General features: G+C 44.7%; 1 protein-coding gene across 1 annotated transcript in view; it reads right to left on the bottom strand.

The window, feature by feature from the left end:
• The window catches only part of LOC110519153 (protein CBFA2T1-like), a 193325-nt gene that overhangs the window by 75525 nt on the left and 92431 nt on the right, over window positions 1–25369 (bottom strand). Inside the window, exons 2-3 of the mRNA XM_036953638.1 lie at window positions 14216–14356; window positions 10790–11034 (exon numbers count right to left, since the gene is read on the bottom strand). Of these exons, the coding sequence (XP_036809533.1) occupies window positions 10790–11034; window positions 14216–14356 (386 nt within the window). The remainder of the gene's footprint in view (window positions 1–10789; window positions 11035–14215; window positions 14357–25369) is intronic.

The raw sequence follows: 25369 nt of genomic DNA, 5'->3' as shown, positions 1-25369 counted from the left end.
CCCCTCTAGCACCAGGGTCACCTGTACCCCCTCTAGCACCAGGGTCAGCCGTACCCCCTCTAGCACCATGGTCAGCTGTACCCCCTCTAGCACCAGGGTCAGCTGTACCCCCTCTAGCACCAGGGTCGGCTGTACCCCCTCTAGCACCAGGGTCATCTGTACCCCCTCTAGCACCAGGGTCATCTGTACCCCCTCTAGCACCAGGGTCAGCCCACTCTCAAATTGTGTCTTTTTTGCCATCGTTGTAAGCCTGCCACACACACACACACACACACACACACTATACGATACATTTATTAAACATCAGAATGAGTGTGAGTTTTTGTCACAACCCGGCTCGTGGGAAGTGATAAAGCGCTCTTATAGGACCAGGGCACAAATAATAATATAATAATAATCAATCATTTTGCTATTTATTTACATACAAAACTGTATTTGTTAATCGAACGAATAACACACCACAGGTTAATGAGAAGGGCTTGAAAAGATGCACATAACTCTGCAATGTTGGGTTGTATTGGAGAGAGTCTCCGTCTTAAAATCATTTACCACACACAGTCTGTGCCTGTATTTAGTTTTCATGATAGTGAGGGCTGGGAATCCACTCCCACATAGGTACGTGGTTGCAAAGGGCATCAGTGTCTTAACAGCGCGATTTGCCAAGGCAGGATATTCTGAGCGCAGCCCTATCCAGAAATCTGGCTGCGGCTTCTGATTCAATTCAATTTTCACAGGACCGCTTGTTGCAATTTCGACGAGGCTCTGTTGTTCAGATATCGGTAAGTGGACTGGATGCAGGGCATGAAAAGGAATCCAGCCGTTTATCGTTGTCCCTGATTGAGAACCATATTTAGGTAGACTGGTTTCACTGTTGAGTTGTGGGTGATTATTTTCCGTGTCAGTGTTAGTTACCACACGGGACTGTTTCGTTTGTTTCACTTTGTTATTTTCTGTAGTGTAGTGTAGTGTTCAGTTATTATTAAAATGGACACTTACCACGCTGCAAACTGGTCCGACCTCTCTTACTCCTCATCAGAGGAAGACGAGGAGCGTTACTGTCATCATGGAAGCGGACAAGTGAAAATGATGGTAAAGAAGTAAAGAAGGCTCATCTATCAATAAAAAAAAACGTGTCAATACTTTGACCCTTGATAACCAGCGCACTTCTGTTGTAAAAGCATTACATTACGTGCTTCTACACCTGCATTGCTTGCTGTTTGGGGTTTTAGGCTGGGTTTCTGTACAGCACTTTGAGATATCAGCTGATGTACGAAGGGCTATATAATTTTTTTTGATTTGATTTGATTACATGGTCGCTGTTCATATCATTGCATAACGCAGAAAATACACAAGAGTTCAGGGGCCTTTTGCTTTAACAAAGTTAACCATTTTTACTGTAGTGTCCAAAACATCTTTCAAGCTGTCAGGCATTCCCTTGGCAGCAAGAGCCTCTCGGTGGATGCTGCAGTGTACCCAAGAGCCTCTCGGTGGATGCTGCAGTGTACCCAAGAGCCTCTCGGTGGATGCTGCAGTGTACCCAAGAGCCTCTCGGTGGATGCTGCAGTGTACCCAAGTGGCGTCGGGAGAAACTGCTTGCACGCGCGTTACCACTCCACTATGTCTCCCTGTCATGGCTTTTACGCCATCAGTACAGATACCAACACATCTTGACCACCAAAGTCTATTTGATGTCACAAAGCTGTCCAGTACTTTAAAAAGATCCTCTCCTGTTGCCCTGGTTTCCAGTGGTTTGCAGAAGAGGATGTCTTCCTTAATTGACCCCCCATAAACATAACAGACATATACCAGGAGCTGTGCCAGGCCTGGTCTGTTGACTCATCCAGCTGTAACAGACATATACTAGGAGCTGTGCCAGGCCCACCACGTCTGTTGACTCATCCAGCTGTAACAGACATATACCAGGAGCTGTGCCAGGCCTGGTCTGTTGAGTCATCCAGCTGTAACAGATATAATTCACTGGCGAAGCAGTAATTGTTTCAAAACATCTCCTGCCATGTCAATGGTGCGTCGTGAAACAGTGTTGTTTGATGAAGACATTGTCTGTATAGTTTGTCTTGGCCTTTTCCCCCAGCATTGTCCCAGCCATATCCGCGGTAGCAGGAAGAATGAAGTCCTCCACACTAGGGGCTGGTCTGTCCCAGCCATATCCGCGGCAGCAGGAAGAATGAAGTCCTCCACACTAGGGGCTTGCCTGTCCCAGCCATATCCGCGGTAGCAGGAAGAATGAAGTCCTCCACACTAGGGGCTTGCCTGTCCCAGCCATATCCGCGGTAGCAGGAAGAATGAAGTCCTCCACACTAGGGGCTTGCCTGTCCCAGCCATATCCGCGGTAGCAGGAAGAATGAAGTCCTCCACACTAGGGGCTGGTCTGTCCCAGCCATATCCGCGGCAGCAGGAAGAATGAAGTCCTCCACACTAGGGGCTGGCCTGTCCCAGCCATATCCGCGGTAGCAGGAAGAAAGAAGTCCTCCACACTAGGGGCTTGCCTGTCCCAGCCATATCCGCGGCAGCAGGAAGAATGAAGTCCTCCACACTAGGGGCTGGTCTGTCCCAGCCATATCCGCGGTAGCAGGAAGAAAGAAGTCCTCCACACTAGGGGCTTGCCTGTCCCAGCCATATCCGCGGTAGCAGGAAGAAAGAAGTCCTCCACACTAGGGGCTGGCCTGTCCCAGCCATATCCGCGGTAGCAGGAAGAATTAAGTCCTCCACACTAGGGGCTTGCCTGTCCCAGCCATATCCGCGGCAGCAGGAAGAATTAAGTCCTCCACACTAGGGGCTTGCCTGTCCCAGCCATATCCGCGGTAGCAGGAAGAATTAAGTCCTCCACACTAGAGGCTTGCCTGTCCCAGCCATATCCGCGGTAGCAGGAAGAATTAAGATCTCCACACTAGGGGCTTGCCTGTCCCAGCCATATCCGCGGTAGCAGGAAGAATTAAGTCCTCCACACTAGGGGCTTGTCTGTCCCAGCCACTCGGTACCATATAAGACACTTCTAGCCCCTTCTTATTCATGTTATTATAATGTTATATTAATCATCTGTTGCTTTTATACATGTCTTAATACTCAAGTCGTCTCAATTCTCGCTCAAAAAACTCCTGCGGCTTATTTTTCGAAATTGCCATGTTTTGTTTCTAAATGACTGCAGAAGAGTTTCATTGAGTTGTGAGATAGTACTACTATCAGAGAGGCACTACTCCCAATATAACTGAACCCCAAATCAATGTAGTTCTCATTTTTGCACCTTTTCGCTGGTCCGACGTCCCTGTCTGTTGTTCGGTGCTTTCCCGGGTAAGGGGCAGTAGCTTGGTGCTTTCCTGGGTAAGGGGGGCAGTAGCTTTGGTGCTTTCCTGGGTAAGGGGACAGTAGCTTGGTGCTTTCCTGGGTAAGGGGTCAGTAGCTTGGTGCTTTCCTGGGTAAGGGGGGCAGTAGCTTTGGTGCTTTCCTGGGTAAGGGGACAGTAGCTTGGTGCTTTCCTGGGTAAGGGGTCAGTAGCTTGGTGCTTTCCTGGGTAAGGGGCAGTAGCTTGGTGTTTTCCTGGGTAAGGGGCAGTAGCTTGGTGTTTTCCTGGGTAAGGGGGCAGTAGCTTGGTGCTTTCCCAGGTAAGGGGGCAGTAGCTTGGTGCTTTCCCAGGTAAAGGGGCAGTAGCTTGGTGCTTTACCAGGTAAAGGGGCAGTAGCTTGGTGCTTTCCCAGGTAAGGGGGCAGTAGCTAGGTGCTTTCCCGGGTAAGGGGTCAGTAGCTTGGTGTTTTCCTGGGTAAGGGGCAGTAGCTTGGTGTTTTCCTGGGTAAGGGGTCAGTAGCTTGGTGCTTTCCTGGGTAAGGGGTCAGTAGCTTGGTGTTTTCCTTGGTAAGGGGACAGTAGCTTGGTGTTTTCCTGGGTAAGGGGGCAGTAGCTTGGTGTTTTCACCTGGTAAAGGGGCAGTAGCTTGGTGCTTTCACCTGGTAAAGGGGCAGTAGCTTGGTGCTATCCCAGGTAAGGGGCAGTAGCTTGGTGCTTTCCTGGGTAAGGGGTCAGTAGCTTGGTGCTTTCCTGGGTAAGGGGCAGTAGCTTGGTGTTTTCCTGGGTAAGGGGGGCAGTAGCTTGGTGCTTTCCTGGGTAAGGGTCAGTAGCTTGGTGCTTTCCTGGGTAAGGGGCAGTAGCTTGGTGTTTTCCTGGGTAAGGGGGGCAGTAGCTTGCTGCTTTCCTGGGTAAGGGGCAGTAGCTTGGTGCTTTCCTGGGTAAGGGGGCAGTAGCTTGGTGCTTTCCTGGGTAAGGGGGCAGTAGCTTGGTGCTTTCCTTGGTAAGGGGGCAGTAGCTTGGTGCTTTCCCGGGTAAGTGGGCAGTAGCTCTTCGACTGCATCAGATTCACAGCTGTGAAGTAGCTTGGGGGCAGTAGCTTGGTGTTTTCCTGGGTAAGGGGGGCAGTAGCTTGCTGCTTTCCTGGGTAAGGGGCAGTAGCTTGGTGCTTTCCTGGGTAAGGGGGCAGTAGCTTGCTGCTTTCCTGGGTAAGGGGCAGTAGCTTGGTGCTTTCCTGGGTAAGGGGGCAGTAGCTTGGTGCTTTCCTTGGTAAGGGGGCAGTAGCTTGGTGCTTTCCCGGGTAAGTGGGCAGTAGCTCTTCGACTGCATCAGATTCACAGCTGTCAGTGTCCATAGTAGCTGGGCTAACAACAAATGTAGAATTACTGATGCTATCATTGGATGTGCTCGTGGAAGCAGAACAACTTGTCGTTGACAGGTGCAGCTGTAGTACTGCTGGTAGTAGCAGTAGAGCTGGTAGTAGCAGTAGAGCTGGTAGTACCAGTAGAGCTGGTAGTAGCAGTAGAGCTGGTAGTAGCAGTAGAGCTGGTAGTAGCAGTAGAGCTGGTAGTAGAAGTAGAGCTGGTAGTAGCAGTAGTACCAGTAGAGCTGGTAGTAGCAGTAGTAGCAGTAGAGCTGGTAGTAGCAGTAGTACCAGTAGAGCTGGTAGTAGCAGTAGTACCAGTAGAGCTGGTAGTAGCAGTAGTACCAGTAGAGCTGTTAGTAGCAGTAGTACCAGTAGAACTGGTAGTAGCAGTAGTACCAGTAGAGCTGGTAGTAGCAGTAGTACCAGTAGAGCTGTTAGTAGCAGTAGTACCAGTAGAGCTGGTAGTAGCAGTAGAGCTGGTAGTAGCAGTAGTACCAGTAGAGCTGGTAGTAGCAGTAGAGCTGGTAGTAGCAGTAGTACCAGTAGAGCTGGTAGTAGCAGTAGTACCAGTAGAGCTGGTAGTAGCAGTAGTACCAGTAGAGCTGGTAGTAGCAGTAGTAGCAGTAGAGCTGGTAGTACCAGTGGAGCTGGTAGTAGCAGTAGTACCAGTAGAGCTGGTAGTAGCAGTAGTACCAGTAGAGCTGGTAGTAGCAGTAGTACCAGTAGAGCTGGTAGTAGCAGTAGTAGCAGTAGAGCTGGTAGTACCAGTGGAGCTGGTAGTAGCAGTAGTACCAGTAGAGCTGGTAGTAGCAGTAGTACCAGTAGAGCTGGTAGTAGCAGTAGTACCAGTAGAGCTGGTAGTAGCAGTAGTACCAGTAGAGCTGGTAGTAGCAGTAGTACCAGTAGAGCTGGTAGTAGCAGTAGTACCAGTAGAGCTGGTAGTAGCAGTAGTACCAGTAGAGCTGGTATGTGTCTCAATGTGTATGTGTCTCCATGGACACGGGAATTACTTTTTTTGAACCATTTATCTATAACAGCCTGAGAACATTTATTATTTCCAGATGATATTTTCCATCTCTCAATGTCGTCCCGGTTGACTTCCTTTAACACGTGATGGACCAGAGTGTTTAGACTGATGCTCCTATGTGTGTCCATGTTTAGAGGGAACCTCCTGAGTCTCTCTCTCTCTCTGTCTCTCTGTCTCTCTGTGTGTGTCCATGTTTAGAGGGAACCTCCTGAGTATCTCTCTCTCTCTCTGTCTCTCTGTCTCTCTGTGTGTCCATGTTTAGAGGGAACCTCCTGAGTCTCTCTCTCTCTCTCTGTCTCTCTGTCTCTCTGTGTGTGTCCATGTTTAGAGGGAACCTCCTGAGTCTCTCTCTCTCTCTCTCTGTGTGTGTCCATGTTTAGAGGGAACCTCCTGAGTCTCTCTCTCTCTCTGTCTCTCTGTCTCTCTGTGTGTGTCCATGTTTAGAGGGAACCTCCTGAGTCTCTCTCTCTCTCTGTCTCTCTGTCTCTCTGTGTGTGTCCATGTTTAGAGGAAACCTCCTGAGTCTCTCTCTCTCTCTGTCTCTCTGCGTGTGTCCATGTTTAGAGGGAACCTCCGGAGTCTCTCTCTCTCTCTGTCTCTCTGTGTGTGTCCATGTTTAGAGGGAACCTCCTGAGTCTCTCTCTCTCTCTGTCTCTCTGTCTCTGTGTGTGTCCATGTTTAGAGGGAACCTCCTGAGTCTCTCTCTCTCTCTGTCTCTCTGTCTCTCTGTGTGTGTCCATGTTTAGAGGGAACCTCCTGAGTCTTTCTCTCTCTGTCTCTGTGTGTCCATGTTTAGAGGGAACCTCCTGAGTCTTTCTCTCTCTGTCTCTGTGTGTCCATGTTTAGAGGGAACCTCCTGAGTCTTTCTCTCTCTGTCTCTGTGTGTCCATGTTTAGAGAGAACCTCCTGAGTCTCTGTGTGTCCATGTTTAAGGGGAAGCTCCTGAGTCTCTGTCTGTCTCTTTGTGTCCATGTTTACAGGGAACCTCCTGAGTCTCTCAGAGGAGAAGAGAGGATATAACTCCCCCACCCTGTAACATCTCAGCTAAGAGGAGAGGATATAACTCCCCCACCCTGTAACATCTCAGCTCAGAGGAGAGGATAGAACTCCCCCCACCCTGTAACATCTCAGCTAAGAGGAGAGGATAGAACTCCCCCACCCTGTAACATCTCAGCTAAGAGGAGAGGATAGAACTCCCCACCCTGTAACATCTCAGCTAAGAGGAGAGGATAGAACTCCACCCACCCTGTAACATCTCAGCTAAGAGGAGAGGAGAGGATAGAACTCCCCCACCCTGTAACATCTCAGCTAAGAGTAGAGGATAGAACTCCCCCACCCTGTAACATCTCAGCTAAGAGGAGAGGAGAGGATAGAACTCCACCACCCTGTAACATCTCAGCTAAGAGGAGAGGAGAGGATAGAACTCCCCCACCCTGTAACATCTCAGCTAAGAGGAGAGGATAGAACTCCCCTACCCTGTAACATCTCAGCTAAGAGGAGAGGAGAGGATAGAACTCCCCCCACCCTGTAACATCTCAGCTAAGAGGAGAGGAGAGGATAGAACTCCCCCACCCTATAACATCTCAGCTAAGAGGAGAGGATAGAACTCCCCCACCCTGTAACATCTCAGCTAAGAGGAGAGGAGAGGATAGAACTCCCCCACCCTGTAACATCTCAGCTAAGAGGAGAGGATAGAACTCCCCCACCCTGTAACATCTCAGCTAAGAGGAGAGGATAGAACTCCCCCACCCTGTAACATCTCAGCTAAGAGGAGAGGATAGAACTCCCCCACCCTGTAACATCTCAGCTCAGAGGAGAGGATAGAACTCCCCCCACCCTGTAACATCTCAGCTAAGAGGAGAGGATAGAACTCCCCCACCCTGTAACATCTCAGCTAAGAGGAGAGGATAGAACTCCCCCACCCTGTAACATCTCAGCTAAGAGGAGAGGATAGAACTCCCCACCCTGTAACATCTCAGCTAAGAGGAGAGGATAGAACTCCACCCACCCTGTAACATCTCAGCTAAGAGGAGAGGAGAGGATAGAACTCCCCCCACCCTGTAACATCTCAGCTAAGAGTAGAGGATAGAACTCCCCCACCCTGTAACATCTCAGCTAAGAGGAGAGGAGAGGATAGAACTCCACCACCCTGTAACATCTCAGCTAAGAGGAGAGGAGAGGATAGAACTCCCCCACCCTGTAACATCTCAGCTAAGAGGAGAGGATAGAACTCCCCTACCCTGTAACATCTCAGCTAAGAGGAGAGGAGAGGATAGAACTCCCCCCACCCTGTAACATCTCAGCTAAGAGGAGAGGATAGGATAGAACTCCCCCACCCTATAACATCTCAGCTAAGAGGAGAGGATAGAACTCCCCCACCCTGTAACATCTCAGCTAAGAGGAGAGGATAGAACTCCACCCACCCTGTAACATCTCAGCTAAGAGGAGAGGATAGAACTCCCCCACCCTGTAACATCTCAGCTAAGAGGAGAGGAGAGGATAGAACTCCCCCACCCTGTAACATCTCAGCTAAGAGGAGAGGATAGGATAGAACTCCTCCACCCTGTAACATCTCAGCTAAGAGGAGAGGATAGAACTCCCCCAACCTGTAACATCTCAGCTAAGAGGAGAGGATAGAACTCCCCCACCCTGTAACATCTCAGCTAAGAGGAGAGGATAGAACTCCCCACCCTGTAACATCTCAGCTAAGAGGAGAGGAGAGAACTCCCCCACCCTGTAACATCTCAGCTAAGAGGAGAGGATAGAACTCCCCCCACCCTGTAACATCTCAGCTAAGAGGAGAGGATAGAACTCCCCCACCCTGTAACATCTCAGCTAAGAGGAGAGGATAGAACTCCCCCACCCTGTAACATCTCAGCTCAGAGGAGAGGATAGAACTCCCCCACCCTGTAACATCTCAGCTAAGAGGAGAGGATAGAACTCCCCCACCCTGTAACATCTCAGCTCAGAGGAGAGGATAGAACTCCCCACCCTGTAACATCTCAGCTAAGAGGAGAGGATAGAACTCCCCCACCCTGTAACATCTCAGCTAAGAGGAGAGGAGAGGATATAACTCCCCCCACCCTGTAACATCTCAGCTAAGAGGAGAGGATAGAACTCCCCCACCCTGTAACATTGCTAGGCTCTCAGTGGAAAATTAGGCAATTCATGCGCCTCCATCATCTCCTCCTCCTCCTCCTCCCCGACATCTTCCTCCTCCTCCCCTACGTCCTCCCTCACGTTGTCCCACACCTCCTCCTCCTGCTACTCCTCCTCTTCCTACTCCCTCCCTCACCACCTCCTCCTTAACCCCCACCACCACCACCATCCTCCTCCTCCTCCCACACTACCTCCTCCTCCTCCCCCACCTGCTCCTCCTCCTCCCACACCAGCTCCTCCTCCTCCCACACCTGCTCCTCCTCCTCCTCCTCCCACACCAGCTCCTCTTCCTCCTCCCTCACCACCTCCTCCTCCCACACCAGCTCCTCTTCCTCCTCCCTCACCACCTCCTCCTTCACCACCACCAGCTCCTCTTCCTCCTCCCTCACCACCTCCTCCTTCACCACCACCATCTCCTCTTCCTCCTCCCTCACCACCTCCTCCTTCACCACCATCCTCTTCCTCCTCCTACATGCTATGCTATTTTTTCTCTGCAACATCATATTACTATATCAGATGCTGTTTTTCCCCCAATGCATCTTCATTTTATTATATCAAATGCTGTTTTTCCCCCAATGCATCTTCATTTTATTATATCAAATGCTGTTTTTCCCCCAATGCATCTTCATTTTATTATATCAAATGCTGTTTTTCCCCCAATGCATCTTCATTTTATTATATCAGATGCTGTTTTTCCCCCAATGCATCTTCATTTTATTATATCAAATGCTGTTTTTCCCCCAATGCATCTTCATTTTATTATATCAAATGCTGTTTTTCCCCCAATGCATCTTCATTTTATTATATCAAATGCTGTTTTTCCCCCAATGCATCTTCATTTTATTATATCAGATGCTGTTTTTCCCCCAATGCATCTTCATTTTATTATATCAGATGCTGTTTTTCCCCCAATGCATCTTCATTTTATTATATCAGATGCTGTTTTTCCCCCAATGCATCTTCATTTTATTATATCAGATGCTGTTTTTCCCCCAATGCATCTTCATTTTATTATATCAGATGCTGTTTTTCCCCCAATGCATCTTCATTTTATTATATCAGATGCTGTTTTTCCCCCAATGCATCTTCATTTTATTATATCAGATGCTGTTTTTCCCCCAATGCATCTTCATTTTATTATATCAAATGCTGTTTTTCCCCCAATGCATCTTCATTTTATTATATCAAATGCTGTTTTTCCCCCAATGCATCTTCATTTTATTATATCAAATGCTGTTTTTCCCCCAATGCATCTTCATTTTATTATATCAAATGCTGTTTTTCCCCCAATGCATCTTCATTTTATTATATCAAATGCTGTTTTTCCCCCAATGCATCTTCATTTTATTATATCAAATGCTGTTTTTCCCCCAATGCATCTTCATTTTATTATATCAAATGCTGTTTTTCCCCCAATGCATCTTCATTTTATTATATCAAATGAATCTCAAGAAAAGCAGGTCTTTAATCTCAAGTTCATCTGAGCCTATGAGATAGGGTTAGCCTTCATCAGCCCTCCTGTAGATTTGAACTCCAACCTTATAAACCAAACCTGATTCTAATAATTAGCTGGTTGATCAACTGAATCAGGATAGTTTACAACAGGTTGGAGTTAAAACATACAGGAGGGTTTCTCTCCAGGAACATGGTTGGAGTTATAACCTACAGGAGGGTTTCTCTCCAGGAACATGGTTGGAGTTATAACCTACAGGAGGGTTTCTCTCCAGGAACATGGTTGGAGTTATAACCTACAGGAGGGTATCTCTCCAGGAACAGGGTTGGAGTTATAACCTACAGGAGGGTATCTCTCCAGGAACAGGGTTGGAGTTATAACCTACAGGAGGGTCTCTCTCCAGGAACAGGGTTGGAGTTATAACCTACAGGAGGGTCTCTCTCCAGGAGCAGGGTTGGAGTTAAAACTTCCAGGAGGACAGACTCACCACCAGCCCCAGCACCAGCATGCGGACGCGTTCTCCGATCTCAGGCGAGATGTCGTTGCCGAACTGCTGTAGAGTTGTGAGGAAGCGTTTCAGCTTGCTGAGCTGCCGGGCGCCGCACGCAAGAGGGAGCAGCTGATTCGCCAGCGAGGAAGATGAGGAGGAGCTAGGCCCGTTGCTGAAGCCGTTGGGTGGCGAGGGAGCTCCATTTAACGCCGTGGGGGAGTGGCTGTTGTTGCCGTTGGTTACTGTAAACACAAAGAAGATTGAGAAAGACACACTAGGGTTAAACACAACAATATAATAAATAACACCAGGATTAAATACAACAATATAATAAATAACACCAGGATTAAATACAACAATATGATAAATAACACCAGGATTAAATACAACAATATGATAAATAACACCAGGATTAAATACAACAATATGATAAATAACACCATACCATACCTCTAACCCTTCAGAGTGTAGTATAGTATAACTCTAACCCTTCATAGTGTAGTATAGTGTAACTCTAACCCTTCAGAGTGTAGTATAGTATAACTCTCACCCTTCCTTCAGAGTGTAGTATAGTATAACTCTAACCCTTCAGAGTGTAGTATAGTATACATCTAACCATTCAGAGTGTAGTATAGTATAACTCTCACCCTTCCTTCAGAGTGTAGTATAGTATACATCTAACCATTCAGAGTGTAGTATAGTATAACTCTCACCCTTCAGAGTGTAGTATAGTATAACTCTAACCCTTCAGAGTGTAGTATAGTATAAATCTCACCCTTCAGAGTGTAGTACAGTGTAACTCTAACCCTTCAGAGTGTAGTATAGTATAACTCTAACCATTCAGAGTGTAGTATAGTATAACTCTAACCCTTCAGAGTGTAGTACAGTGTAACTCTAACCCTTCAGAGTGTAGTATAGTATAACTCTAACCATTCAGAGTGTAGTATAGTATAACTCTCACCCTTCCTTCAGAGTGTAGTATAGTATACATCTAACCCTTCAGAGTGTAGTATAGTATAACTCTAACCCTTCAGAGTGTAGTATAGTATAACTCTAACCCTTCAGAGTGTAGTATAGTATAACTCTCACCCTTCCTTCAGAGTGTAGTATAGTATAACTCTAACCCTTCAGAGTGTAGTATACTATACCTCTAACCCTTCCTTCAGAGTGTAGTATAGTATACATCTAACCATTCAGAGTGTAGTATAGTATAACTCTCACCCTTCAGAGTGTAGTATAGTATAACTCTAACCCTTCAGAGTGTAGTATAGTATAACTCTAACCCATCAGAGTGTACTATAGTACAACTCTCACCCTTCAGAGTGTAGTATAGTATAACTCTAACCTTCAGAGTGTAGTATCGTATAACTCTAACCCTTCAGAGTGTAGTATAGTATAATTCTCACCCTTCCTTCAGAGTGTAGTATAGTATAACTCTAACCCTTCAGTGTGTAGTATAGTATAACTCTCACCCTTCCTTCAGAGTGTAGTATAGTATACCTCTAACCCTTCAGAGTGTAGTATAGTATAACTCTAACCCTTCAGAGTGTAGTATAGTATAACTCTCACCCTTCAGTGTGTAGTATAGTATAACTCTCACCCTTCCTTCAGAGTGTAGTATAGTATACCTCTAACCATTCAGAGTGTAGTATAGTATAACTCTCACCCTTCAGAGTGTAGTATAGTATACCTCTAACCCTTCAGTGTGTAGTATAGTATAACTCTCACCCTTCCTTCAGAGTGTAGTATAGTATAACTCTAACCCTTCAGAGGGTAGTATAGTATAACTCTCACCCTTCCTTCAGAGTGTAGTATAGTATAACTCTAACCCTTCAGAGTGTAGTATAGTATAACTCTAACCCTTCAGAGTGTAGAATAGTATAACTCTCACCCTTCCTTCAGAGTGTAGTATAGTATAACTCTAATCCTTCAGAGTGTAGTATAGTGCTGCTTTAAAGACTGCTCATTGCTCCAGAGACACACTTTCATATGAGTTGATTACTGAGTTTATAATTTACTGAGTTATGATTTCTGAGTGACTGAGTCATGATTACTGAGCTATGATTACTGAGTCACTGACTTACGACTACTGAGTTACTGAGTCATGATTACTGAGTTACTGAGTCACGATAAACTGAGTTACCGAGTTACGATTACTGAGTCACTGAGTGACTGAGTCATGATTACTGAGTTACGATTACTGAGTCACTGAGTTACTGAGTCATGATTACTGAGTCATGATTACTGAGTTATGATTACTGAGTTACCGAGTCATGATTACTGAGTCACGATTGCTGAGTTACCGAGTCATGATTACTGAGTTACTGAGTTACTGAGTTACCAAGTCATGATTACTGAGTCACTGAGTTACTGAGTTATGATTACTGAGTTACCGAGTCATGATTACTGAGTTACCGAGTCATGATTACTGAGTTACTGAGTCATGATTACTGAGTCATGATTACTGAGTTACTATTACTGAGTTACCGAGTTACGATTACTGAGTCACTGAGTCATGATTACTGAGTTACCGAGTCATGATTACTGAGTCATGATTACTGAGTTACTGAGTTACGATTAATGAGTTACTGAGTCATGATTACTGAGTTACTGAGCCATGATTACTGAGTTACTGAGTCATGATTACTGAGTTACTGAGTTACGATTACTGAGTTACCGAGTCATGATTACTGAGTTATGATTACTGAGTTACTGAGTCATGATTACTGAGTTACTGAGCCATGATTACTGAGTTACTGAGCCATGATTACTGAGTTACTGAGTCATGATTACTGAGTTACTGAGTTATGATTACTGAGTTACTGAGTCATGATTGCTGAGTCATGATTACAGAGTTACGATTACTGAGTTACTGAGTCATGATTACTGAGTCATGATTACTGAGTTACTGAGTCATGATTACTGAGTTACTGAGCCATGATTACTGAGTTACTGAGCCATGATTACTGAGTTACTGAGTCATGATTACTGAGTTACTGAGCCATGATTACTGAGTTACTGAGCCATGATTACTGAGTTACTGAGTTACGATTACTGAGTTACTGAGTCATGATTACTGAGTCCAACTGATCTGTTTTTAGGGATTCTGGCAGGAGTGAGAGAAGGTGGGATGAGTGTGTGTGTGCGTGTGTCTGTGTGTGTGTGTCTATATGAGTGACTCTGTGCAGGTACTCCCTGTATATAGCCTCGTTATTAGTTTGATTGGTTTACTATGTCCTTTTAATTTCACAAACGACTGTAAAAGCTTTTAACAGTAAAGTCTGAACCTGTTTTATCATGTGACCAATAGGATTTATATGGTTGGAACTGTCTCATAGCGATAGCAGGATACACACTCTCTCTGTGTGTGTATGTGTGTATGTGTGTGTGTGTGTGTGTGTGTGTGTGTGTGTCAGTACTTACATGTAGTAGGTGTGAATGAGCTGGTCCGAGGGGCTCCCTGGGTGGTTGGAGGAGGAGGAGGCATGGTGGATGGAGTTAACCTGGATTGTGTTTTCACATCCGCAGGTGAGTCGGGCATAGTGGAGCACTTCTCAGTGTGATCTGGAGACACAGAGGAATACACTGTTTTAGATACATGTAGGTAACATGGTCATTTAGGTACATGTAGGTAACATGGTCATTTAGATACATGTAGGTAACATGGTCATTTAGATACATGTAGGCAACATGGTCATTTAGATACATGTAGGTAACATGGTCATTTAGGTACATGTAGGTAACATGGTCATTTAGATACATGTAGGCAACATGGTCATTTAGATACATGTAGGTAACATGGTCATTTAGATACATGTAGGCAACATGGTCATTTAGATACATGTAGGTAACATGGTCATTTAGATACATGTAGGCAACATGGTCATTTAGATACATGTAGGCAACATGGTCATTTAGATACATGTAGGTAACATGGTTTTTAGATACATGTAGGTAACATGGTCATGTAGGTAACATGGTCATTTAGATACATGTAGGTAATATGGTCATGTAGGTTTCAACTGTTCTGCCTTATTATTATTCGACCATGCTGGTCATTTATGAACATTTGAACATCTTGGCCATGTTCTGTTATAATCTCCACCCGGCACAACCAGAAGAGGACTTGCCACCCCACATGTGCTCTCTCTAATTCTCTCTTTCTCTCTTTCTTTCTCTCTCTCGGAGGACCTGAGCCCTAGGACAATGCCCCAGGACTACCTGACATGATGACTCCTTGCTGTCCCCTGTCACATTTGATTTGATTTGATGTAGGTAACGTGGTTTTTAGATACATGTAGGTAACATGGTCATGTAGGTAACATGGTCATTTAGGTACATGTATGTAACATGGTCATGTAGCAAATACATTCATCCAGATCTGTACACGCAGAGGAGAACATATACAGTTTTAGATATACACTATAAGCTAATATCAAAAACGACTCACAGAACTGTCCACAGTGACAGTATTCTGTTGAAAGAGACAGAGGGAGAAAGCACACTGTTAGACAACTATGATATGATAAACCTCTATTTAGCTAGGTAAGTCCTTGAGAACACATTCTCTCTTAGAAGACCAGATAATATACTAATCCACGTGGTTGAGTAGTAGAGCCTTGAGTTCTAGAAGACGTATGACGCATCACGCAGTAAGAGAGAAAGTAGAGCCTTGAGTTCTAGAAGACATATGACGCGTCACGCAGTGGGAGAGAAAGTAGAGCCTTGAGTTCTAGAAGACGTATGACGCATCATGCAGCGGGAGAGAAAGTAGAGCCTTGAGTTCTAGAAGACGTATGACGCGTCACGCAGTGGGAGAGAAAGTAGAGCCTTGAGTTCTAGAAGACGTATGACGCATCACGCAGTGGGAGAGAAAGTAGAGCCTTGAGTTCTAGAAGACCTATGACGCGTCACGCAGTGGGAGAGAAAGTAGAGCCTTGAGTTCAAGAAGACGTATGACGCGTCACGCAGCGGGAGAGAAAGTAGAGCCTTGAGTTCTAGAAGACGTATGACGTATCACGCAGTGGGAGAGAAAGTAGAGCCTTGAGTTCTAGAAGACGTATGACGCATCACGCAGTAAGAGAGAAAGTAGAGCCTTGAGTTCTAGAAGACATATGACGCGTCACGCAGTGGGAGAGAAAGTAGAGCCTTGAGTTCTAGAAGACGTATGACGCATCACGCAGTGGGAGAGAAAGTAGAGCCTTGAGTTCTAGAAGACGTATGACGCATCACGCAGTGGGAGAGAAAGTAGAGCCTTGAGTTCTAGAAGACGTATGACGCATCACGCAGTGGGAGAGAAAGTAGAGCCTTGAGTTCTAGAAGACGTATGACGCGTCACGCAGTGGGAGAGAAAGTAGAGCCTTGAGTTCTAGAAGACGTATGACGCGTCACGCAGTGGGAGAGAAAGTAGAGCAGTCTTTAGGAGACAGAGTTGATATCCCCCTGGGAGACAGCTGAAAGATGGGGGTGAGGAGTTTAGGTAGGTTAGAAACATGTCTCATTCCAGATACCAATAACCATTAACTACACATTAAAAGACCCGCAATAACAAGTGCACATTACAGGCAGCACGGCAGCCAAAATAACAATGCACAGGTGCTGAACAGAGCGCTGAACAGAGGGCACATATACACAATTACTAATCAGGGGAACCAGGTAATGAGACAGTTCAGTGACGTCTAGAGGCCGGTGACGTAGACCTCCAGAACTGGTGCACGGAATGAGCAGCATTACCGGGGGGGATCCGTGACAATCGAATTCAAAATTACACTGCTTGTCTTTCAAACTGTGTTCATATATAATTGGATGTCAAAAGCCATCACCTACAGAGAGATTAACCTGGAGAAGAGTCCCCTAAGCAAGCTGGTCCTGGGGCTCTGTTCACAAACACAAACACACCCTACAGAGCCCCAGGGCAGCAGCACAATTAGACAAAAACCAAATCATGAGAAAACAAAGATAATTTTTTCCAATGTGTCACGTAATTAACAAAAAAACTGAGTGAACTAGAATGCTATTTGGCCCTAAACAGAGAGTACACAGTGGCAGAATACCTGACCACTGTGACTGACACTAAACAGAGAGGACACAGTGGCAGAATACCTGACCACTGTGACTGACCCTAAACAGAGAGTACACAGTGGCAGAATACCTGACCACTGTGACTGACCCTTAACAGAGAGTACACAGTGGCAGAATACCTGACCACTGTGACTGACCCTAAACAGAGTACACAGTGGCAGAATACCTGACCACTGTGACTGACCCTAAACAGAGTACACAGTGGCAGAATACCAGACCACTGTGACTGACCCTAAACAGAGAGTACACAGGGGCAGAATACCTGACCACTGTGACTGACCCAAAATTAAGGAAAGCTTTGACTATGTACAGACTCAGTGAGCATAGCCTTGCTATTGAGAAAGGCCACCATAGGCAGACCTGGTTCTGAAGAGAAGACAGGCTATGTGCAAACTGACCACAAAATTAGGTGGAAACTGAGCTGCAGCTCCTAACCTCCTCCTGACCTGGCTCTTAAAAATTCTTATGGCTGCAGGGGCAGTAGTGAGTAGCGTGGGTGAAAGGTGCCCAGAGGTGCCCAGAGTAAACGGCTTGCTCCTCAGTCCCAGTTGCTATTATATGCATATTATTAGTAGATTTGGATAGAAAACACTCTGAAGTTTCTAAAACAGTTTGAATGATGTCTGTGAGTATAACAGAACTCATATGGCAGGTGAAAACCTGAGAAGAAATCCAACCAGGCAGTGAGAATTCTGAGAACCTCAGAAGAGGTTCAACCCAGCCCCTATTGAATTCACAGTGGGATATGGATGAAGTTGCACTTCCTAGGGCTTCCACTAGATGTCAACCGTCTTTAGAAACTTGAACGAGGCTTCAACTGTGTTGTGGAGCTGAATGAGCCAGGTGTCTGGCAGAGAGCCACGGGCTGGTCACGCGCAATTCACATGATAGCGACCTGCGTTCCATGGCTTCTCTACACACAAAGGAATTCTGCGGTTGGAACTTTATTGAAGATTTATGATAACAAGACCCTAAAGATTGATTCTATACTTAGTTTGACAAGTTTCTTCGACCTGTAATATAACTTTTTGAAGTTTTCGTCCGACGCTCGGATGGACCTGCACGAGCGTTTGGATTTGTGTATTAAACGCGCTAACAAAAGTAGCAACTTGGACATAAATAATGGACATTATCGAACAAATCAAGCATTTATTGTGGAACTAGGATTCCTAGGAGTGCATTCTGATGAAGATCATCAAAGGTAAGGGAATATTTATTATGTTATTCTGATTTCTGTTGACTCCAACTGAGCGCCGTCTCAGATTATTGCAGGGTTTGCTTTTTCCGTAAAGTTTTTTTGAAATCTGACACAGCGGTTGCATTAAGGAGAGGTATATCTATAATTTCATGTGTATTTATCTACATTTATGATGAGTATATCTGTTGAATCGATGTAGCTATGCAAAATCACTGGCTGTTTTTGGAACTAGTGAACGTAACGCGCCAATGTAAACTCTGATTTTTTTATATAAATATGAACTTTATCAAACAAAACATACATGTATTGTGTAACATGAAGTCCTATGAGTGTCATCTGATGAAGAACATCAAAGGTTAGTGATTAGTTTTATCTCTATTTGTGCTTTTTGTGACTCCTCTCTTTGGCTGGAAAAATGGCTGGGTTTTTCTGTGAGTTGGTGGTCACCTAACATAATCATTTGTGGTGCTTTCGCTGTAAAGCCTATTTGAAATCTGACACTGTGGTGGGATTAACAACAAGACTACCTTTAAAACGGTATAAGATACATGTTTGTTTGAGGAATTTTAATTACGAGATTTCTGTTGTTTTGAATTTGGCGCCCTGCACTTTAACTGGCTGTTGTCATATCATCCCATTAACGGGATTGCAGCCCTAAGAAGTTTTTAAGAGAAGAGAGGCTATGTGCTCACTGCCCACAAAATGAGGTGGAAATTAAGCTGCACTTCCTAACCTCCTGCCAAATGTATGACCATATTAGAGACACATATTTCCCTCAGATTACACAGACCCCAAAATAATTCTAAAACACATCCAATTTTGATAAACTCCCATATGTACTGGGTGAAATACTACAGTGTGCCATCACAGAAGCAAGATTTGTGACCTGTTGCCACAAGAAAAGGTCAACCAGTGAAGAACAATCACCATTGTAAATACAACCCATATTTATGTTTATTTATTTTCCCTTTTGAGCTTTAACTATTAGGCGCGTGTCGCAGGTCACTACATCACAGGAGAGCCGTTTGAATGTAAACTTTTCGTTTTGGCAGAAATGCCTTCTGGAACATGTGAACGTTCCTGTGCCTTTTAACAAACTTGTATGCCATCTGTAAATACGAATAAAAAGGTTAAAATTACGAGCCTAGTTGGTTTAGCCACAGAAAAGACAGCATCCTTCCGACTACCCATGATTGGCTGAGATTATGAGTGGGCTGGACATACCGAGAGATGAGTTGGGATTGGTCTGCCATGTAGCACGCTTCTGTCTGTTTGAGCTGGTCAGCTTTTCTAGGTAATCCTGTCTAACACAGCTTTTAAAAAAAATATATATTGCAGAGTAAAACAAAAGACTCCACTATGCAAGTATCCATTTCAATAGAACATCACTGCCACAACTGTTTCAGAGCACTCTGGTCTGAGTGTACGTCAGTAAACGTTGTGGCTATGAGGACAGTAACAGTCACCAACGCTCTGGATAACATGAAAACAACCTAACCAGCTCTGCCAGGGAAATTAAAATGGTCAGAGTTTGGTTCGGGGTAAAAGCTTAAGAGGGTTCTTATGGCATTGGACACGGTCAGTGTGAACCAGTGTCTTGACACAACAATGGGACGAGCAACGGAAACGACACAGGAAGTCTTGTTTAATGAAAGGGGTTGCAGTCTGCCGTGAAGCTTTCATCCATGTATACAGGTAAGAATCTAGTTTCAGATATTATATGTATCTAATTTTATCAGAAAGTTGTTTGTCATTGCAAGTTAAAGCGTACTGTTAACTGACGTTAGATGGTCGGGTCGCCATCTATGATCTGTGTGTAGTAATGGTAACTCATAAGGCCATTTCGCATTCATCAACAACTACGCAGAGGATAATGCAACAGTGCTACCAGGACGCCACCCAGGACACAAACACTTTGGTGGAAAGCTGATGTCATCCCATGTTAAAAAAGCTACAAGGAATCGATGACAACACTTGGTATGTGTTAAGGGAATTTTTATCAATGATGACTAATTGTGTATACATTTCAATCAGGACTGACTAATCCGAATACTATTATGTTACTGTACATGTATGAATTTTCTCTCTTGCTCCCAGTATTGAATATAATGTAGTCAAGAGTTTAGAACAATGACGGTCTGTTCCTTGGTACAAATTAATGAACTATCTCCAGATGGCAGGGATGGACTATCTCCAGACTGTCTAGAATGCTTATCTACACTGACTGACCTTGGCTCTAGGCGAGGAGGGAAGGCTTGAGAACTATAGGGCCTTTCTATCAGTGTCAAGAAGAGACGGAACATTTAGAAAACGCTGACGTCATTTTCAGTTTATAACCTGTGGTAAAATGTGTATGAACTCAGTACTCTCTTGAATAAAGACTGTTACTTGACTTTAAGACCGGGACTCTGTCCATTCCTATAAAATAAGGGTCATACAAATCCTTATGAATTGACAGAGTGTTTAATTTTGATTGGGAATTAAAACAGAGGTATCAAATTCCTTCAACAGTATGGAAAGCATAAACAACACGTTTTTATGTTCTTATTGACCTCCAACATGATTGGCACTACTTTTATGGATCTCACATTATTGTTATAATTTTACCTTCCAGTTTACAAGATGATGTTTCTGTATGCAGTGCTGCTGTTCTGCACATTTGTAGGTAAGTGAACCTTACCTGATAATGATGCATTAAAACATTATATTACGTTTTAAGTTACATTTTATTTTCATGAACATATCTGTATGTTCTTTTGTTGTTTGCAGGTGCACTATCCTTCTGACCCAGGTCCCATCTACTATCCTCCTGACCCAGGTCCATCTACTATCCTTCTGACCCAGGTCCCATCTACTATCCTTCTGACCCAGGTCCCATCTACTATCCTCCTGACCCAGGTCCATCTACTATCCTTCTGACCCTATGTAGCCAGGTCCAATCTACTATCCTTCTGAACCTATGTACAGTGCCTTGCGAAAGTATTCGGCCCCCTTGAACTTTGCGACCTTTTGCCACATTTCAGGCTTCAAACATAAAGATATAAAACTGTATTTTTTTTGTGAAGAATCAACAACAAGTTCAATAATTTTGCACGCCCAATTTTTCAGTTTTTGATTTGTTAAAAAAGTTTGAAATATCCAATAAATGTCGTTCCAATTCATGATTGTGTCCCACTTGTTGTTGATTCTTCACAAAAAATACAGTTTTATATCTTTATGTTTGAAACCTGAAATGTGGCAAAAGGTCGCAAAGTTCAAGGGGGCCGAATACTTTCGCAAGGCACTGTAGCCAGGTCCCATCTAATATCCTTCTGACCCTATGTATCCAGGTCCCATCTACTATCCTCTTGACCCTATGTAGCCAGGTCCCATCTACTATCTTTCTGACCCTATGTAGCCAGGTCCCATCTACTATCCTCTTGACCCTATGTAGCCAGGTCCCATCTACTATCCTTCTGACCCAGGTCCATCTACTATCCTTCTGACCCTATGTAGCCAGGTCCCATCTACTATCCTCCTGACCCAGGTCCATCTACTATCCTTCTGACCCTATTTATCCAGGTCCCATCTACTATCCTTCTGACCCAGGTCCATCTAAGATCCTTCTGACCCTATGTAGCCAGGTCCATCTACTATCCTTCTTTAGATTTTCAGTGGTCTGATACTCCTTCCATTTCAATATTATCGCTTGCACAGTGCTCCTTGGGATGTTTAAAGCTTGGGAAATCTTTTTGTATCCAAATCCGGCTTTAAACTTCTTCACAACAGTATCTCGGACCTGCCTGGTGTGTTCCTTGTTCTTCATGATGCTCTCTGCGCTTTTAACGGACCTCTGAGACTATCACAGTGCAGGTGCATTTATACGGAGACTTGATTACACACAGGTGGATTGTATTTATCATCATAAGTCATTTAGGTCAACATTGGATCATTCAGAGATCCTCACTGAACTTCTGGAGAGAGTTTGCTGCACTGAAAGTAAAGGGGCTGAATAATTTTGCACGCCCAATTTTTCAGTTTTTGATTTGTTAAAAAAGTTTGAAATATCCAATAAATGTCGTTCCACTTCATGATTGTGTCCCACTTGTTGTTGATTCTTCACAAAAAAATACAGTTTTATATCTTTATGTTTGAAGCCTGAAATGTGGCAAAAGGTCGCAAAGTTCAAGGGGGCCGAATACTTTCGCAAGGCACTGTAGTCAGGTCCGATCTACTATCCTTCTGACCCAGGTCCCATCTGCTATCCTTCTGACCCTATGTAGCCAGGTCCCATCTACTATCCTTCTGAGCCTATGTAGCCAGGTCCCATCTACTATCCTTCTGACCCTATGTAGCCAGGTCCCATCTACTATCCTTCTGACCCTATGTAGCCAGGTCCATCTACTATCCTTCTGACCCTATGTAGTCAGGTCCGATCTACAATCCTTCTGACCCAGGTCCCATCTACTATCCTTCTGACCCTATGTAGCCAGGTCCATCTACTATCCTTCTGACCCTATGTAACCAGGTCCCATCTACTATCTTCCTGACCCTATGTAGCCAGGACCATCTATTATCCTTCTGACCCTATGTAGCCAGGTCCCATCTACTCTCCTTCTGACCCAGCTCCCATCTACAATCCTTCTGACTCTATGTAGCCAGGTCCTTCTACTATCCTTCTGACCCTATGTAGCCAGGTCCCATCTACTATCCTCTTGACCCTATGTAGCCAGGTCCCATCTACTATCCTTCTGACCCAGGTCCCATCTGCTATCCTTCTGACCCTATGTAGCCAGGTCCCATCTACTATCCTTCTGAGCCTATGTAGCCAGGTCCCATCTACTCTCCTTCTGACCCTATGTAGCCAGGTCCCATCTACTATCCTCCTGACCCTATGTAGCCAGGACCATCTATTATCCTTCTGACCCTATGTAGCCAGGTCCCATCTACTATCCTTCTGACCCAGGTCCATCTACAATCCTTCTGAACGTATGTAGCCAGGTCCCATCTACTATCCTTCTGACCCAGGTCCCATCTATAATCCTTCTGACCCTATTTAGCCAGGTCCTTCTACTATCCTTCTGACCCTATGTAGCCAGGTCCCATCTACTATCCTTCTGACCCTATGTAGCCAGGTCCCGTCTACTATCCTTCTGACCCAGGTCCCATCTGCTATCCTTCTGACCCTATGTAGCCAGGTCCCATCTACTATCCTTCTGAGCCTATGTAGCCAGGTCCCATCTACTATCCTTCTGACCCTATTTAGCCAGGTCTCATCTACTATCCTCCTGACCCTATGTAGCCAGGACCATCTATTATCCTTCTGACCCTATGAAGCCAGGTCCCATCTACTATCCTTCTGACCCAGGTCCATCTACAATCCTTCTGAACGTATGTAGCCAGGTCCCATCTACTCTCCTTCTGACCCAGGTCCCATCTACAATCCTTCTGACCCTATGTAGCCAGGTCCTTCTACTATCCTTCTGACCCTATGTAGCCAGGTCCCATCTACTATCCTTCTGACCCTATGTAGCCAGGTCCCATCTACTATCCTTCTGACCCTATTTAGCCAGGTCCCATCTACTATTCTTCTGACCCTATGTAGCCAGGTCCCATCTACTATCCTTCTGACCCTATGTAGCCAGGTCCATCTACGGTGCTGGTGGAAAGCTATGGCTGACTCAGTACTTCAGGCCGCTGCCACAGATCAAGCAGTAACCGCACTTCAGGTGAATATCATTTTCATTACATACATGAAGGGAACAATTTGGCATTTCGCATTTGATTGATGAGGAAAAAATGATGACATTTAGAAGTATCCCAGAGTCACAAGACTAGGTTAATTGAAACCGCCTCGGCCCATAGAGACGGACCCTAAAGTTTCTGTCTGATAGCTAATTCAGGGACCTCGTAGCAATGCCTGGATAAAGTGGGTTTTCAGCACTAATTAAGGTGACTGCTCGGGCTCCGAATGACCCATTGAGCTGAAACTCGGGATTCAGGGTTGCCTCAGCTAGGCTTACACATAATGTCACAACTGGACCTGAAGCTAGAACATAACTACGTGTTTCATGATTTTTATTATGGTTTAAACAGAATGCGCTGTGAATTTTGGGCTGAAATATGTGATAGTTGGCTTCTAAACGTGTTGGACAAAGTGGGTTTGGTGTCAGTTTGTTGTCAAAAATTGTATTTATTTTTTTATTTCACCTTTAGGTAGGCTAGTTGAGAAAAAGTTCTCATTTGCAACTGCGACCTGGCCAAGATAAAGCAAAGCAGTGTGACACAGACAACAACACAGAGTTACACTTGGAGTAAACAATAAACAAGCCAATAACACAATAAACAAATCAATGACACAGTAGAAAAAATAAAGTCTATATACAGTGTGTGCAAAAGGCATGAGGAGGTAGGCAATAAATAGGCCATAGGAGCGAATAGTTACAATTTAGCAGATTAACACTGGAGTGATCAATGAGCAGATGATGATGTGCAAGTAGAGATACTGGTGTGCAAAAGAGCAGAAAAGTAAATCAAATAAAATCAGTATGGGGATGAGGTAGATAGATTGGGTGGGCTATTTACAGATGGACTATGTACGGCTGCAGCGATCAGTTAGCTGCTCAGATAGTTGATGTTTAAAGTTGGTGAGGGAAATAAAAGTCTCCAACTTCAGAGATTTTTGCAATTCGTTCCAGTCACTGGCAGCAGAGAACTGGAATGAAAGGCGACCAAATGAGGTGTTGGCTTTGGGGATGATCAGTGAGATATACCTGCTGGAATGTGTGCTACTGTGCTACAACTGGGTGTTGTTATCGTGACCAGTGAACTGAGATAAGGTGGAGCTTAACCTAGTATAGACTTATAGATGACCTGGAGCCAGTGGGTCTGGTGACGAATATGAACGATACCTTGCTGACTGACGCTGATTTGATGGCTGAATTTTGTCAGTTTGCAATAAGTTTAAACAGTGATGAACCATCACCAAATTGACATGCTGAAATCAACACCAATGAGCGATGGAGAGGAAACACCATCACTACCCGGCCATTCTGAGTTCAACGGGCCAGTGAATTGGATATTTCTGCAGTATATTAGAGCATGTCAATTTTGTGATGGTGAATGCCCATCGTAAAACATTGAAAATGGACAGTAGAGTCGTGGCCAAAATTTTTGAGAATGACACAAATATTATTTTCCACAAAGTTTGCTGCTTCAGTGTCTTTAGATATTTTTGTCAGATGTTACTCTGCATACTGAAGTATAATTACAAGCATTTCATAAGTGTCAAAGGCTTTTATTGACAATTACATGAAGTT

This window comes from Oncorhynchus mykiss, chromosome 18, assembly GCF_013265735.2.
Source record: "Oncorhynchus mykiss isolate Arlee chromosome 18, USDA_OmykA_1.1, whole genome shotgun sequence".
Lineage (NCBI taxonomy): Eukaryota > Metazoa > Chordata > Actinopteri > Salmoniformes > Salmonidae > Oncorhynchus > Oncorhynchus mykiss.
The sequence above is the reverse complement of the archived record's forward strand: the minus strand, read 5'-3'. Positions and strand labels throughout refer to the sequence as shown.